The following is a 17,432-nucleotide window of genomic DNA, read 5'->3' as shown; positions in this document are numbered from 1 at the left end:
ATGACACAGAAGGTTACCTATGACACAGATGGTTACCTAAGACACAGAAGGTTACCTATGACACAGAAGGTTACCTATATGACACAGATGGTTACCTAAGACACAGAAGGTTACCTATATGACACAGATGGTTACCTAAGACACAGAAGGTTACCTACGTATATGACACAGAAGGTTACCTATGACACAGATGGTTACCTAAGACACAGAAGGTTACCTATGACACAGAAGGTTACCTATGACACAGAAGGTTACCTATGACACAGAAGGGTTTCCTGGCGAATCGGAGGCGTCCCTGCCATCCTCGGTAGCGACAGCAGCAGCCAGCACTCCAGATCCTGATGATGTACTCCAGACCAAACACAACGATCATCACAAACTCCTGTAGTACATGCACGCACGCGCACACACACAAACACAAACACACACAGACAGTTAATTATTTACTGTAGTGTACACACATATACATTATACACATGTATGTACATCCTCTACACCAAAACTCTTTGCTGAAAATAGCCGATCTACAAGCTCACAAAGCGTTGACTTCTGAGCTCATACATCTGTGATTTTAACCGAATGTTCTCCCCAGAATGAAGTGGTTCATTGCAGTATGTATGTCAATCTGGAGGTGAGGGACCAGCTGGTAGCCAGGGACCAACTCATTTACGGTAGCTACTGTAGTAGACTGTTAGGAGTTTTACAATTTATGTGGAAGATGCAGAATTGGTTTTACTCGCTTCCTCCCTCCCTCTCTAAGACAAAAGCGAGAGAAAACAAATTTCTGTGTGTGTGTGTGTGTGTGTGTGTGTGTGTGTGTGTGTGTGCACCACTACCAGAATAAGTAGACAGTGGGATGAGAGGTCCTGGTGAGCAGGGATGGTTGAGAACACTGAGAGAACCAGACACCCAAACACCAAAACGAACCTGTAGGACACAGACACACACACACACACACACACACACACACACACACACACACACACACACATTATATTACAATACGCTTCTTAATACATAATCAAAGAAATCATATACAGTAGCGCAGTAGAAACACGTATGCACACACATGCGCACGTGTGCACGCGCACACATACACACACACACACACACACACACACACACACACACACACACACACACACACACTCATGTATGTAGCCTGCTGTACACACACACACACACACACACACACACACACACACACACACGCACTTCTAATTTTTATCTCTGTCTGACTGTTTCCCTACTATTTCATGGCATATGGCTGTAGGCCAGGCCATCCATGACAGAGATTGTCCACACTGCAAGTATTAAGTAGTATACATACTGTACACTATTGTATACTGTAGGCCAATCACAGCTCATGTTGCTGATATAGTGCTACAGTATGTGCATATAACAAATAGAAGCACTTCAGTCCGTGATAGACTCAATACCCTGGTGAATCTTTTTTGCATAGATGTTTCAGAAAGTATTTGGACAAAGCCAACTCGGCTCCTGACAAATTATGACAATAAACAAAACATTTTGGGCCGAACAAATAATTAGAAAAAATAAAAAAGGGCATCTATGGGAAAAATGAATGGGCAATTATCTTCCAGGCCGCTCGTTGTTCTGAAAGGGGGCGGGACTGCGACGCTCTATAGGCGGCCTCCGCGGTGATTGAACACACGACGCGGACGTTCTGGGGTCATTTCTGATGTTATGTTGTGTCGAGGTTACAACATTAACGCTTCTGAAGAGAAATAGATTTTTAAGACGGAGGGGGTGAGTATATAAACTTTCATTAACGGAAGCAGACGCGATGCAGCAGAAGCTCTGTTGAAAACGCAAGGTGGAGTGAGTGATGTCAGAGCAGAGGCATAAACGGTACAGCCGCATACTCCGCTCCCGGTCTTTGACCTGGCCACGCCATTGTGAACAGCAAGGTGCGAATATCGCCGCCCGTCTCAATTCCAACATAAGATAGATCACCATTTAGCACACTATAACCAGCGGGCAATGGTTGTGCACATATCTTTTGACACAGCAGTATCAACCATATTACAGTATTTTCACATTTCTGTATTTATCATCCAGACACTCGTTATAATTTAGCTATTGAAAAATAGCAGATCTACAAGCTCATAGCGCGGTTGTGCTCAGAGCACAACCTTAGACCTATGTATGTACCTGTATGTACTGTATGTATTTCAAGAAACATACATTAATAATACGTTGTTGGAAAATACTTTAAGATATTTTGCGCATGCATTATGGTTTTCCTTTTAGTATTCATCATTGTTGGCTGTTTATGGAACTGAAATCTAACAACAGCTGGACAAGTTGTCAACAACTGATTGAGTAATCATTTTAGGCCAATGTCAAAGGGAGATATCCGGCTTAGCTATTTAAAGAGTGTCTTTATTAATATTTAATACAGAGCAGTTACATTCTCAAACTGCCCATAGTTACTTGAGTTACATAAATGATAAGAGCTATTTGATAAGAGTCTAGTCTTAGAGAGTCTCTATTTATATTTCAGTCTTCTTCCCATACAGTATAACATTGTCTTATCGCCTCTCTTTTCATCTTGGTATTCTCTCTTTCCTTCAGACTTACAGTACTTTCTTTAACATTATGTAATCCCCCCCACTCGCACACTCGCAGAGACGCGCAGAGACACACACACACACACACACACACACACACACACACACACACACACACACCTCCTATTAAACACTATTTTTCTATCAATCTTCTTTCGTCTCCTTTATATGTTTCTCTCTCTCTTTCTCCGTCTCTCCCTATCTCTGTCTCGCTCTCTCTTTCTGTCCTGGCCACAGCCAATCCACTTTTGATTGATGCCACAATTTATTTTCCATGGGATCTATGTGAAATATGATGGGGATGGGTGGGGGTGGTTTACTGGGGTAGCGTCTAGCCTGGCTGACAGGCCTCTACCTGGGTCTGAGTTATGGCGGAGGCCTGCTTGGATCTCTGACTTCCAGCTCACATCTGGATCTGATCGTGGTTTGCTCACTAATAGGTCTTTACTGTCATCCAGACAGACACACAGAAGGCATGGACGGCAGATTTAGTAGCACTGTGCATAGCGGTGTACTCTGTGTGTGTGTGTGTGTGTGTGCGTGCGTGCGTGCGTGCGTGCGCCCGCGACTCACCAGACCTGAATTCTGTTTCGATTTTTTTACGCTTGTACTGTATACTGTGTATAGGTTTGTGTGCTTTTCACTGTAAACTAAAATATGAATAATACATTTGTTTTTAGTTAAAGCCACAATGTCCAAGGTCTTCCAGAGAGATTTTTGGACTCATATCTTCAAAAGTTGCTTGTTTATCTACAGTATACAAATCTATACAGCTCCTTGATGTGAATGAATATAGAAAACATGATAGCATTTCTTAGAAAATGCACTTCTAGCGTTTGTAAGACCTTCATTCCAAGTAGGAGTGTAGAGTAAGTAAGTCCCTTCCCTATACGACTCTCTGGCCATCGCTCCAAGCATCCATCTCTTCTCCTTCCAAGCTGTGTGAAATGACCTCAGTCAACTCAGGACAACACACTCTGATTCCGTCTTTGTGTACAGCTTATCTCTGGCACTGTTGAAACTGTGAGTGCACACACTCCCTGGAAGCCAAGGAGGGCATAACATTGTCCTGTTACAGCGCCACCAGGAGGCTGATTATTGCAAAACACATGATTTATATTAATCCTACAGATTTTGTCCAAACATCACTCAGATCGCTACACAATATTTCTATAGTCATGTGATCAAGACAGATTTTCATATGATCCTGATTGGCAAAAATTGGCTTCCAAAGCGTCCGATTGCTGTGAAACTTTGCACGCACATTCCCACTACTAGGCCATGGATGGAATGCCACCCTACATTTTTCAAATATCCTCATGGTGGCGCTACAACAGCCCACTTCATGTTTTGGCCTATATAACACTTGAACCAGCTGTTGGTACTTACACACACAACAAACACCAACATTTAGTTATACAAGCCTTTTATACACTTACACAATCAAATAAGAACATGTGTACTCTTTCTATTCTACTCGCATAGATTTATGTACGAGTTGCTCTGCCGTACAGTCTCTCCCTTGATGATGTCATAATTCAGTGACTGTTGAACATGATGGACAACAGTGAAATCTGATCACCGTGGTGATGACACACATGGGATCAATGACATGGGCCGTTACATCGATCAATATCTGGGCAGATTAGCATCTCGATCAGTCACCGTCACCCGGAGAGATGGATGGATGGCGAGCGCTGTGTGTGTGTTTGTGTGTGACAGAGACGGAGAGTGCATGCATGAGGTCCTGTGTGAGGTCTTGTGTGTTGTGTGTGATGTGGTCTTCCTGTAAAAGTGTGAAAATGTGTGTGTGCCGATGTGTGTGTAGATAAGGCATTATGTGTGCATGCAGACATGCCGTGCATACTCTATCTTCTGCAGAAGACAGATAAGTAGAATAGAGTATTTATCTATCTATCCAACATATATCAATCTAATAATTCATGGAAAGTAAGACACAAGAGGCCTGCATTTTTGGGGTGATTCTTTTGGCGAAAAAGCGCGGCCAACGCAGGGGGGTGCATCCCCGCCTTTTCCTCCACTGCCAGACAAATACAAACAGGGTTTTTCGACACCCAATGGTGTGTGTGTGTGTGTGTGTGTGTGTTGGGGGAGGGGACTACTACAGTAAAGAGTCTTATTGCTAAAGTAATTAGTAACTAAAGTTATCAAATAGTGGTGTAAAAGATGTAAAAAGACTCTGAATATATTGAGTAAATGTACTTAGTTACTTATACACCACTGTTCCACAGATGAACCCCGGTAGTGAGAGGCTGGATATAGGTTGTGTGCTTCATAATGACACCCTGTAGACACACTGTACTGTAGACACACTGTACTGTAGACACACTGTACTGTAGACACACTGTACTATAGACACACTGTACCTGCTCATATACTCCATATACTGACCTTACTGTAGACACACTGTACCTGCTCATATACTGACCTTACTGTAGACACACTGTACCTACTCCATATACTGACCTTACTGTAGACACACTGTACCTGCTCATATACTCCATATACTGACCTTACTGTAGACACACTGTACCTGCTCATATACTCCATATACTGACCTTACTGCAGTACATATCAATTAGGTTATATTACCTAATCATATCATGTTAATTACCATGGTGCTGAGTAGTCTTTTTGTAAAAAGTTTTAATTAATGCATATCAGCAGAGCACAGAAGCTAGCATATGCACACACATGCACGCGCGCACACACACACAGCACACACACACACACACACACATGCGTGCGTGCAAAATATTGGATCTCTGCAGGGGAACATGTCCTACAGTCATGAGTCCAACACCCACACCCTACCCAAAACCCAACCCTAAAGCTAACCTCACAGGAAACCACGGGCTAGTGTGTGCTGACATTGACTGGCATAATTTTGCAAGTAATTTATGGAGTCAATATTTTCCTACAGTATGCATAATTTGTACTTTTGGTGTGCAAGTGTGTGTGCATAATATACTGTGTGTGTGTGTGTGTGTGTGTGTGTGTGTGTGTGTGTGTGTGTGTGTGTGTGTGTGTGTGTGTGTGTGTGACGGATCAGTTACGTGAGAGGTCAGTGTTTTCCAGGCTGTACTGCCTGGTATCATTATCTGTTTCCCTCTTTCTTTCTCTGCCAGCCATACATTCCCTTTCAATCAGGGAAGAGAGAGGAGAGGGAGAGAGAGAGAGAGAGAGAGAGAGAGAGAGAGGGAAGATGGAAAGGGTGAGAGATCAAGTAGATAAGTCTGAGATATGTTGCTGCACACACATGGTACTGAAGGATAGATGAACGGACGGTTAGGCAAACCTGACCTTTTGGAAACAAACCCAAACCCTTGAACTACAAATGAGATATGAATGAGAGAGGTAATAGAAATGAGAGCATGCATTATTCATGAACGCATAACATATGATTGAACTTTGTTTGTTTTTAAATTTGTACACAATTTTTTTACGTCATGGCAAAGGAAAAAAATACAGAAAATGAAAGAGAATAGAAGGAGAGATTCCATTGGGGGAAAATGAACAAAATTCAACCAACTTTCAATCAACAGGTGAGGAGACTTGCCTATTTTGTATACATCTTAAAATTCTACTAATTTACATACGCAGGTCGTACTACGGTAACATCTGACGAAGCAGGAGATGTTTCACGACACACTCCCCTGAAAACCTTTCACTCATTCATAGCCACGATGCAATATAGATTCATTTAAAATACAGAACCCACCGTTTAAACAGTAGACAGTAGTCTTCCTAGGGTTTGAGAGGTTTTACAGGCTCCCCTGACATCATTGACAATTACCGTGTTGTGCCGAATATAAGACCACTCTGATTATAAGACAACCCCCATTTTTCAAGACTCATTTGTGGAAAAAGAACATTGAATGTCAAATAGTCTAGTCCCTTATTATAATACAACCCTGTTTTTTAGGAGATTTCCATTGGAAAAAAACCGCACAATAGGGTACAAGCATATCGGTATGCAAGTGAATGGGACAGAGGCGGACATTGTACCGCTTGGCAAGGTCACTAGCTCGGCTATAGCGTCTCGTCTGGGCGTAGGTTAACTTAGGGGTCAATCCACTTCTGACGGCGGGCCGGTCTTGTTTTAAGTTATTTCACTGCCACATAAAGCTATTAAGGACTGTTTTCAATGCCAGTCAAGTGATGTAAAGAAGAACTAAAGAAATATGCAGACAAAGGTGCATCTGTCCAGTTTTATTTTCGGTACAGCCAACTGTCATGACATTCTAAACAGATACTCTGTATCCACTACTGCCTCTGCAATAGCAACGACAAGTGAACAACATTAAGAGCGATTACTAGTCAGCTAGTCAGGTCCACTTTTTTCTGTGCTGTGAGAATATGACACTAATTTGAGTTTGAGAGAGAGACAAGGAGATGAAGGCAGACAATATTACCTCTAAGCAGGATGCTTTCTCTCTGTCTCTATCTGGTTCCTGTATGTGCTCTGCCTCGCCTACCTTGAATTGTGTTGACTGTGCAATAGCGTGTGCTTATGCACAGTTTCATTTCCATTCACCAATAGAGCAGATAAAGTAAATTAGGAAAAATGAAAAGATCAAAAGGAGATGTGGGTGAGTGTTAGGGCTAAAGGCAAATCCTGCTGTGTGTGTGTGTGTGTGTGTGTGTGTGTGTGTGCGTGCGTGCGTGTGTGTGTGTGTGTGTGTGTGTGTGTGTGTGTGTGTGTGCGTGCGTGTGCGTGTGTGTGTGTCTGTTTGTAGAATCCCTGGCACTGTTGGTCCAATTAAGCTCACACATTATACATTATTTTTAGTGATCTTCACGTTTTGGCCTCAGGGGCAAAAACATTCAGCTTGGCGGAGACAAAGCAAAAAAATATTGCAACTTGTGAGACTACTGGAAGGAAGTTCAAGAGAGGTAAGTGATACATGGGAATGCAGCCTGGCCAATATGTATAGTATACATATACATATGTACATATGCATACGTAGTACATTTGTATGCACAGGCTGGTAATGTCAGATGCTAAAATGGAGACAGTCACATAACGTCAATATGATGTCAGAACAAAGACTGTTGTCGGCAGAGAGACAGGAACGAGAGAGACGTGAGAGAGAGAGACAGAGAGAGAGAGTTCTTGCCAAGCGTCTATTCACTAATCCTGGGTTTACTCAGTGGAGTGCAGTATCTTACCTGATGATGGGGACGATAAACCACGCGCTTATTTCTAAGCAACTGCTGCACCAAAACACAGCTGAGCCAGGGCAGACCTGTTCTCTCACAGCTGCTTGTTCCCTCTCCATTTACCGCACTCAACAAAATAATCGTTTAACTCTGAGAGTGTAAAACCCGGGCGGGTTGAAACATTTTCTCTTTGACGCAATTGGTCAGAGCTACTGTCAGTCAAAGGTCTCAAGCATTGAAAGTCACTGTACCAAAGCCCGCCCATATTGCATACCGTGTCCCGATTGGCTGCCCCATTTCTCTGGTGTAGGAAATGTGCGTACAATTGAGCCTCTCCAGACCGTAATCCGCCGGCAGGCAATTTTCTTTTTGCCAACGGCTGATTGGGTCTGGTTTATTAACCAGGCTAGGAGTGGACAGCCTTTTAGGGTACATTTTTACACTCTTGCTGAGGATCGTTCTGTGCAGTGGGGCTTATCAAACGAATCCAAAGAAATTAAATTATTGATGTTTAATTTCACAGTTTTTCTGTCCATTGAGTGAGTTAAGAGCAATGCATTTGATTAAGCAATCATCAAGTGAGTGGCATTAAGTGGCAATTATAAATTTAAATTATTCCATATTGTACGTACCATATTGTACGTACATAAAAAAGCTTGTAGGAACTAGCCGATCTACATCGAGACATGATGTGAGCTGGTAGATCGGCTATTTGAACTATTTTAGGTAGTAAAAAATGGCAAATTAGTTTAGGGATAAAGGACAAGGGGTGGCGCAAGATATAGCTCTTGGTGTAGAGGGAAAAAGGGTGGTCCTAGCACAGAAAGTACAGGCCCGTTTTTACAAAGAATAGAATTAACTGAATAAATGGTTTTATACTGTGTGTTGGTGCTGGGCTCACAGGTCAAGGAGCAGACAGACAGACAGGGTGGGGTACTGTGTGTTGGTGATGGGCTCACAGGTCAAGGAGCAGACAGACAGACAGGGTGGGGTACTGTGTGTTGGTGCTGGGCTCACAGGTCAAGGAGCAGACAGACAGGGTGGGGTACTGTGTGTTGGTGATGGGCTCACAGGTCAAGGAGCAGACAGACAGGGTGGGGTACTGTGTGTTGGTGATGGGCTCACAGGTCAAGGAGCAGACAGACAGGGTGGGGTACTGTGTGTTGGTGATGGGCTCACAGGTCAAGGAGCAGACAGACAGGGTGGGGTACTGTGTGTTGGTGATGGGCTCACAGGTCAAGGAGCAGACAGACAGGGTGGGGTACTGTGTGTTGGTGATGGGCTCATAGGCTGAGGAGCAGACAGACAGACAGGGTGGGGTACTGTGTGTTGGTGCTGGGCTCACAGGTCAAGGAGCAGACAGACAGGGTGGGGTACTGTGTGTTGGTGATGGGCTCACAGGTCAAGGAGCAGACAGACAGGGTGGGGTACTGTGTGTTGGTGCTGGGCTCACAGGTCAAGGAGCAGACAGACAGGGTGGGGTACTGTGTGTTGGTGATGGGCTCACAGGTGAAGGAGCAGACAGACAGGGTGGGGTACTGTGTGTTGGTGATGGGCTCATAGGCTGAGGAGCAGACAGACAGACAGGGTGGGGTACTGTGTGTTGGTGCTGGGCTCACAGGTCAAGGAGCAGACAGACAGGGTGGGGTACTGTGTGTTGGTGATGGGCTCACAGGTCAAGGAGCAGACAGACAGGGTGGGGTACTGTGTGTTGGTGATGGGCTCATAGGCTGAGGAGCAGACAGACAGGGTACTGGTGACGTTTAGGATGAAGGTGGAGATACAGGAAGAGACAGTGGGGCATGAGCCAACTTTCCATGATGTGGTGGGATGTATTGAAGAGAGGGGTGCAAAGAGATACTAAAAGCTTTTAGTGTGTGTGTGTGTGTGTGTGTGTGTAGTCTGCACACTCGCTTGCTAACTAAACCCAGACAGACACGCTATTGAGCAAAGCCAAAAGATGACAGGGTTCATGAGAGGATCTGGCTAACACACACACACACACACACACACACACACACATGCACACACACACACACACACACACGTAGACTAGACATGCATGCATGCATATAGACACGTGAAGGCATGAAGAGAATATACATTTTCATTCTCAAACATGCACATGCGGGCACGCACGCAAGCGCGCACACACACACACACACAGACACACACACACACAGCTGCTATCTGTGCTAATATGTGCACTAATACTTTTCCATGACTCCTGTTCAGTGCAGCACTGTGTAGCAGATGTGTGTGTGTGTGTGTGTGTGTGAGAGAGAGAGACAGAGAGCCAAGTCTTTAATGCCTGCATCAGACAGTGGCAACAGTCAATAACCGTGCATCTGCACAGTCTGTGGATGACTGGAAGAGTGAGCATTGTGTAAATGACATTTCCTTGAACTTCATTTCAAACGCTGTTTATTGCTTGATTTCTGAGAAATTACACAAAGTAGACGTAAATGCCTTGTTTCTCCAAATCAAGGGCTGAGCCAAGTAGACTGGATGTCCCAAAACCTGATCCAGTAATACGCAAAATGTTATCTACTACTTTACAATAAACTCTGTGCTGGCTATATAAACTACTCAGATACACTTTAAATTTCTTTCTGACGTCTAAACATCCCCCCTCCCATCCTTTTTCCACTTAGCTTAGCCAGCAATATCCTCTGTGTTCTGCCGAAAAGCATTACACCTGACTGTTTTCAAAGTCTTAGGAAATCCACAGGGCTTAGTGGGCAGCCTTGATGAATGCCACTTAACACGGTGAAAGCACTCTCCAGATGACGGCTTCATTGAGTTCAGAGATATGCCAGACCCTAAATACTGTTTGTTGCAGATCAATTGTTTGCCCTTTATACGTCTGCATTTTGGCAAGCCTGTTTCTGAACCCAATTTAATGTGTGTTTACAGTACTTAGTTGGCTGGGTTATGGTAAACCAATTTGCCCTTGAGAAGTAGAGCTTGTTAGTATAAGTCTCAGATCTACGAATATTTGTCTTTTATAAGATTTTAGTTCAGGTGCTCAGTTTAATTTCTATTGCACGTCGTGACCTCATAGTAGAGGCTGAGGCTCGAAGCGCTGCGCAAATGGTTCCTTTACTGTTAAAGCTGTAGGCATTCCAAACCCCATATTAGGAATGAGACGAGTAAATAACAAAAAAGTTTGTATTTTCATTATTATTATAATTTTTTATAGAATAAAAAATTGGATAAAGGCACTGCGCACACACACACACACACACACACACACACACACACACACACACACACACACACACACACACACACACACACACACACACACACACACACACACACACACACACACACACACACACACACACACACACACACACACGTCCCCTAGCACAGGGGTCTTTAGCAGGGGGTCCGGAACCCTGTGTTACTACAGGGTGTCTGCCACGTCTTTGTGATGGGGAACATTAGCTGAAAATAGCACAATTTCAAGCTCACATCACGCCAATCTGAGCTTGTAGAGCGGCTATTTTCATATGGGGAAAGAGCAGACCAAATACAGAGCCAATTGTCAAGTTGACTAAATATTTAGGGTTTAAAACTGTCTGAAAATACACATTGACATGAATCCAACCTATTATTAGAAAAGTCAAAGATAATGAAAAGATAATAAAAACTACACAACACTGATCTACAACAAACAAGTCTATGTATAGTGGGGGGTCCCTGCTTCATCTCTTTCTCAGCTAAGAAAAATGTTGAAGACCCCTACCCTAGCAGAGACATTTTAGCCTGTGACCCAAAAGAGAGTTTTGATGTCTCCCAGGGACCATGATATATCGCTTCTTTTATTTCCTCATGAACTTACTGGGAAACATTTTAAATTTTCTTTTAATTCATGAAAATGTTTCCTTTCTTTGGGAATGTTTTTTTGAAAATGTTTTGATAATAAACAAATTAACAATTATTAAAAACAAAATGTAGGAAACAAAAAATAAAGGGTCCCATAAAAATGTGCCGGCGACCCACAGATGGGTCCCGACCCAGTGTTTGTGAAACAGTGGGCTAAAAACCAACTGAATGTGCCAAGTAAATAGCACAGAAATAGTAAATAGACAGAAAAGCTGGGGTGAAATCATATGGCAGCAACTGAACAGCACACAGCGAGCAACAGAGTGAATTCTTGGGATGTTCTAATCAGAGGTTGGCGATGGAGTCCAGATAAGACAGGAAGTGGACAATAAGGACAAAGTAGCGTGTGTAAGTATTCCCTGGGCTGTTCTAGCTGATGAGTGGAGATGGGAGAAATGTGTGACCCACTGACACCATCGCACACATCAAACGCCCGCTCACCAACCCCAAGATTGGAATCTCAACTTTGATTGGTACAATTGAGGAGGAATCTAGTCTGTGGGTGTGTGCGGTGCGTGTCCAATTTGTGTGTGTGTGTGTGTGTGTGTGTGTGTGTGTGTGTGTGTGACTGTGGGTGTGTGTTTGTTTGTGTGAGCATGCCATGTGCGTATGTGAATGATGTGGGTGCCAGAGTTAGAATTAAATATTGTGGGGCCAAATAATTTCGCACACTTGTGTGTGTGTGTGTGTGTGTGTGTGTGTGTGTGTGTGTGTGCGCGCGCGCGTGTGTGTAATGTCAGTTGAGATTGCATGATTATGTGCATGTGTTTAAAGGAGTACTTCACCCAAACAATTTCACATTTTCTATCAATTACACACCCCATGAAGCCTTCAATTCACGGAGATTTTAAGATATGTTTTTCTGCTTTTATTTAAAAGTGTACAGTAAAGTGTACAGTAAAGTGTACAGTAAGCTGACAGGAGATGGGGAGAGAGATGGGGAGTGACACACAGCAAATGTCGTCGGGATCAGGAGTCGAACCCGCGACACGCTGTCAGGCTGGATTAGCAGCCTATAGGTGCCCGGACTGCTAGACTATAGCCGGGTGGGCTGCTCAGTGTCCATGTATGTAATGTACAGTATGAGTATCTACATTATGTCATGTGTATCAACAACACATAACGTGCATGGTGTTGCATGTCATTGCCCCTACAGTATGTATGTATATCTATATAGAAACCCATATGTTTGAGTATGCAGCATGATGCAGCTTGATTGACTCATTGACTTGAATTGGGCTCAGAACCAGAATCAAGTGAGTTCAGTGAGGGATGAGACCACATGGTATAGACTCGGGTATGCGCGTGACATCATCATCAGACCCAGAAGTTACCCAGGAATGCCCACTTTCTACATCAAAACAGAAAAGTCCTACAGTATCTGATTGCATTAAACAATGTTAAACTCACTTTGCATGTTGCTGTGCCACTCGATGTGCCATTCCCTTTAAGCATGCGCATACCCTCTATACTCTAACTGTAAGAAGATGTGCTCATTAGAGCACAGAACTCTGTCAGGGTGGCAGTTTGTCAGTAAGGTGCATGGGACACCTTTACACGTCATAATATTTGAAGCCTGATGTACAAAATGAAGAATAAAATAGGTCTCAGGGGGGTAACCTAATCGGTTTGGTCTATTATAAAAATACATTAGAATTAGATTAGAATCTTGTGTAGCAGGATTTGACAAAATAAAAATGATCAAACTCCACTATCTGGAAGTTTCTTGATTATTTGATGAATCACACAAAAAAACAATCAATATATTATAATAATCGCCAAGAAGATAGTCATTTTTTGCAGCCCTATACGGTTCCCTACATCTCCAGATTCGAGCTAGCCACAGCAAAGTGGAGACTTGATCAAAAACAATTTCTGGGCGGCTGACTCACACGCCTTTGATGCCTGGAGTCTGGCCCTTGGCCCAAAATGGTCCTATCACAGCCCAGACGTTATTCCGGTTGATTGCACGCCAATCCCATCAAGAGCTGTGCAGCCCCACCCTGATTAACACCAAGTCTCAGACAGTCTCTGTATCGCTCACAGCTTTGCACTGTTCATTAGTCTCTGTATCGCTCACAGCTTTGCACTCTTCATTTCATCTGATTGTGTACATTTTTCTCTCCTTCTTTTGTACTCTGCCCGCTTCTCTTTGTTTCACTCTACTTCATCATCTATCCCCCCCCCCCCTCCCCAGCGAACGGAACGGCTCCTTGATTGTTCAATTTCATATTAATTTAGATACAATAAGGCCTGCAGAAAATAATGAAGCCGCGACTGAGCCGGCTGAACCGAGTTACATACTGTATACACAACACAGTGTCTGCAACACTGTAGTGAGTGATGTGTCTGAGTAATATTTGTATTTGAGTGATATGTCTGAAAGTGATATAAGAGCGACAGGAAAAAAACACAAAATAACGCATTTCAGTTTTCAATAACACAAGCAATAAAGTGATATAATCAAGGGATATTTCACTATGCACAGGAAGATTTGCTTTGTATTATCTTTAGCATGTGCGCACACAAGCACAGAGAGAGAGAGAGAGAGAGAGAGAGAGAGATAGTGTGAGAGATGAGATGAGCATGTATTACTTAGTTTAGAGGACACAGAATGTGACACATGCTTTTCTGCGTGGGATTTTCACGCACGCACACGCACACACACACACACACACACACACACACACACACACACACACACACACACACACACACACACACACACACACACACACACACACACACACACACACACAGCCTATAGGAGTACTAAAGAGAACCGCGTGGCTGCATGCCTTTACTCTTACGTATGGCTTAAGCTGTGCCCAGCTGTTATGAACTGACAAGACGGAAGCCAGTAGCGTGTGTGTCTGTATGTCTCCCTCTGTGTGTGTGTGTATGTGTGTGTGTGTGTGTGTGTGTGTGTGTGTGTGTGTGCGCGCGCCTTGAGCATCCTGTGCATGTGTGAGTATCCAAGCGTTGGACAGATTGCTATTTCCTGAGCAGTCTGTGATAGCAAGTGCAGCTGCCTCTCTCTCTCTCTCTCTCACACACACACACACACACACACACACACACACACACACACACACACACACACACACACACACACACACACTCCCAATATAAGACAAACTACTGCCATCCAAATACAGACAGCAAGACAGAATTACTGTATATGTTTGAGTGTTGGTACACAAGAGAGAGAGAGTACAGCACATTTATATGCTGCATGCATATACTGTACAGTACAGTACAGTACAGTACAGTACAGTACAGTACAGTGTGTGTGTGTGTGTGTGTGTGTGTGTGTGTGTGTGTGTGTGTGTGTGTGTGTGTGTGTGTGTGTGCATGTGCGAGCACTCTTATACACATGCTGTTTGCCAGAATGACTTGTTTGTGCTCATTGTGCACAGAAAATGAGTTAATTGCTAAATGGAAAAGGCAAGAATAGAAAAAACATTCTCAACTTGAGAAAAAAAGAAAAATGTATGTTACACTTGTGAATTCAATAAACGTCAGGACATGACAACTCTACATGACAACTCTATACTTTACAATGTAGGCATTTAGCAGATATTCTTATCCAGAGTATAGGAAAAGTATAAGCATGAACTCTTTTTTTTTTTAATCCCACAATTTTGTAACCCATTTTCACCCCTGTGTCAATTATCTAATGTGATCCTGGGCTCTACACACCCTCCACCAACCTAGTCCCCATTTATGGGGGACATGGGGAGAGCAACGGACTTGAACTCATGCTTCCTTCATGCCTGAGTGTCCAAGTTGCTCCTTTACACCTGACAGGGGGGAGTTTCCCTGGTTGGACGTAGCGTGTGGAAGGAACACGTTGTAAGTAATGTAAGCATGAACTCTAGTCAAAAAACAACAGGGTAAGTACTAGTCACACAAGCAGGGGAGGATTATACATACGGGCCTGCTGGGCCTGCAGGCCCAGGGGCCCCTGAGCTAGGGGGGCCCCTGAGCTAGGGAGGCCCCTAGCTTGAGCCTCCGAGTGACCACGTTGCTGTCACACGGAGGCTCAAGCTCCAAGGCCCCAAAAAGTTTTGTCAGTAATGGGCTTATTCATTCATGTCAATAAAATAACCCCAAAAGTCCTAAACCATCATACGATACATGTTACTGCAAGAGTTTAAACCCTCAGTTTATCCACAAGGCTTCCAGAGGGAGGTCTCCAAAAGCAAGTGCAAAACAACAACATTAGAATGTTCTAATATCCAGTATTTAGATACATTGTGGTAATTACAGTACATATAATGAATTGCATTTTTATGGCGCTTTTCTATGCACTACGTGCCTAAAGCGCTTACAATGGTTCATTCATTCATACACTGGGATAACATATAATGTTATTATGTTATCAACTCCGATTTCTCTAAATGGGGCCACCTCATTCATACAATTAGCATCATAACACTTGACTGTATGTTACTTTAAATATGTGTTACTGGCTGGGACAACAATGCAATGTATTTTTCTTCTTAATTTTCACATTTATTTGGCTGTCTATTTCTTATTGTTTGCAATTGCTTGCTGTAAATATTGCTGAAATGCAGGTGAATGTCGCAGTTATATGTCATAATTATGCGTGTGCTGTGTGTTGAAATGCAGGTGAATGTCGCAGTTACAGTATATGTCATAATTATGCGTGTGCTCTGTGTTTAGAGCACACGCATAATTATGACATATAACTGCAACATTCACCTGCATTTCAGCAATATTTACAGTGGCTGGGGAGGGGGGGGGGGGGGTGCCCTTTATCTCTAGATCCGCTTATGCACACAAGTAGAATATAGAGAGAACAGTCTTCAGACTTCGGCGGGAAATTGGGAGTGAGCCGGCCCGGAATAACAATGGAACTGACTGGCGCGCAACACAGGAATTCCACCTAGTGTGTTTGGTCGTCCAAGGAGGAGACTCAAAAACAGCAGATCCAGCGTTGGGAAGCAGCCTTACTGTATAACTCTACGGGAGCAGCGGCGATAGTGCTGGCGGTGACGCAGGCATGTTCATTCACTGGGTGTGTGAACGTGTCGTTCTTGATTGTGTTACGCGCATGCGGGTCACATGCACGTGTGCACGGGGCCTTTTGATTTGGTGCAGCGCCGGCCAGGGCCCTCTGGGGGGGTTGATTCGGCACTGGTTGATTCGGCACTGTTCAGCAGCGTTAAACGTTAACCCATTCAGGACGGGAAGTATATTTGTTACAATACATAAATGAACCAGCCAACAGTCTAAAGGATAACATGAAGTTGTTTCCCCTAAAATGAGAAAAGTTCACGCCAACGACAACCGGTTTCGGCACCAACTGAAGTAAATGAACTATAGAGAGAAATGTTTCTCCCCAAACATGAGACTTGAAAATACTCACAGAGAACAAAGTACAGCATCAACCAGTCAACATTACTCTCTATAGTTCATTTACTTCAGTGTTTTAAGGATTATGTTATACTTGAAAAATAGCAGACCTACTAACAAGCTCATAGCACGGCTCTGAGTGCCGCGCTACGAGCTTGTAGATCTGCTATTTTTTTTTAATCGTGAGAATGTGGTGCAAGTCTTTGAATATATATTCTTTCAGAGTGGACGTTTTTAACTCAAATCTTTGCTTCTGGGGGGTCCCTGGAACATAGGGCTTAAAGCCCAAAAATGTCCAAGACTGAAAATGTTTTTTTGCAAATCTGCACTGATCTCATTAAATGACCCCTATGAAATCCTCAGGACTGAAATCAGTCC

General features: G+C 43.5%; 1 protein-coding gene across 5 annotated transcripts in view; it reads right to left on the bottom strand.

Annotated features, from left to right (window-relative positions):
• The window catches only part of kcnq5a (potassium voltage-gated channel, KQT-like subfamily, member 5a), a 116,362-nt gene that overhangs the window by 35,429 nt on the left and 63,501 nt on the right, over positions 1–17,432 (bottom strand). For 4 of the 5 annotated variants that reach the window (XM_080782723.1, XM_080782725.1, XM_080782727.1 and 1 more), the window contains exons 2-3: positions 837–927; positions 256–382 (exon numbers count right to left, since the gene is read on the bottom strand). In XM_080782723.1, coding sequence (XP_080638849.1) covers positions 256–382; positions 837–927 — 218 coding nt within the window. Of the gene's footprint in view, positions 1–255; positions 383–833; positions 928–17,432 lie in introns of all 5 variants that reach the window. The other variant, XM_080782724.1, reaches the window with a different exon arrangement.

This window comes from Protomyctophum bolini (assembly GCF_963924005.1).
Source record: "Protomyctophum bolini genome assembly, chromosome: 14".
Taxonomy (NCBI): Eukaryota; Metazoa; Chordata; class Actinopteri; order Myctophiformes; family Myctophidae; genus Protomyctophum; species Protomyctophum bolini.
The sequence above is the reverse complement of the archived record's forward strand: the minus strand, read 5'-3'. Positions and strand labels throughout refer to the sequence as shown.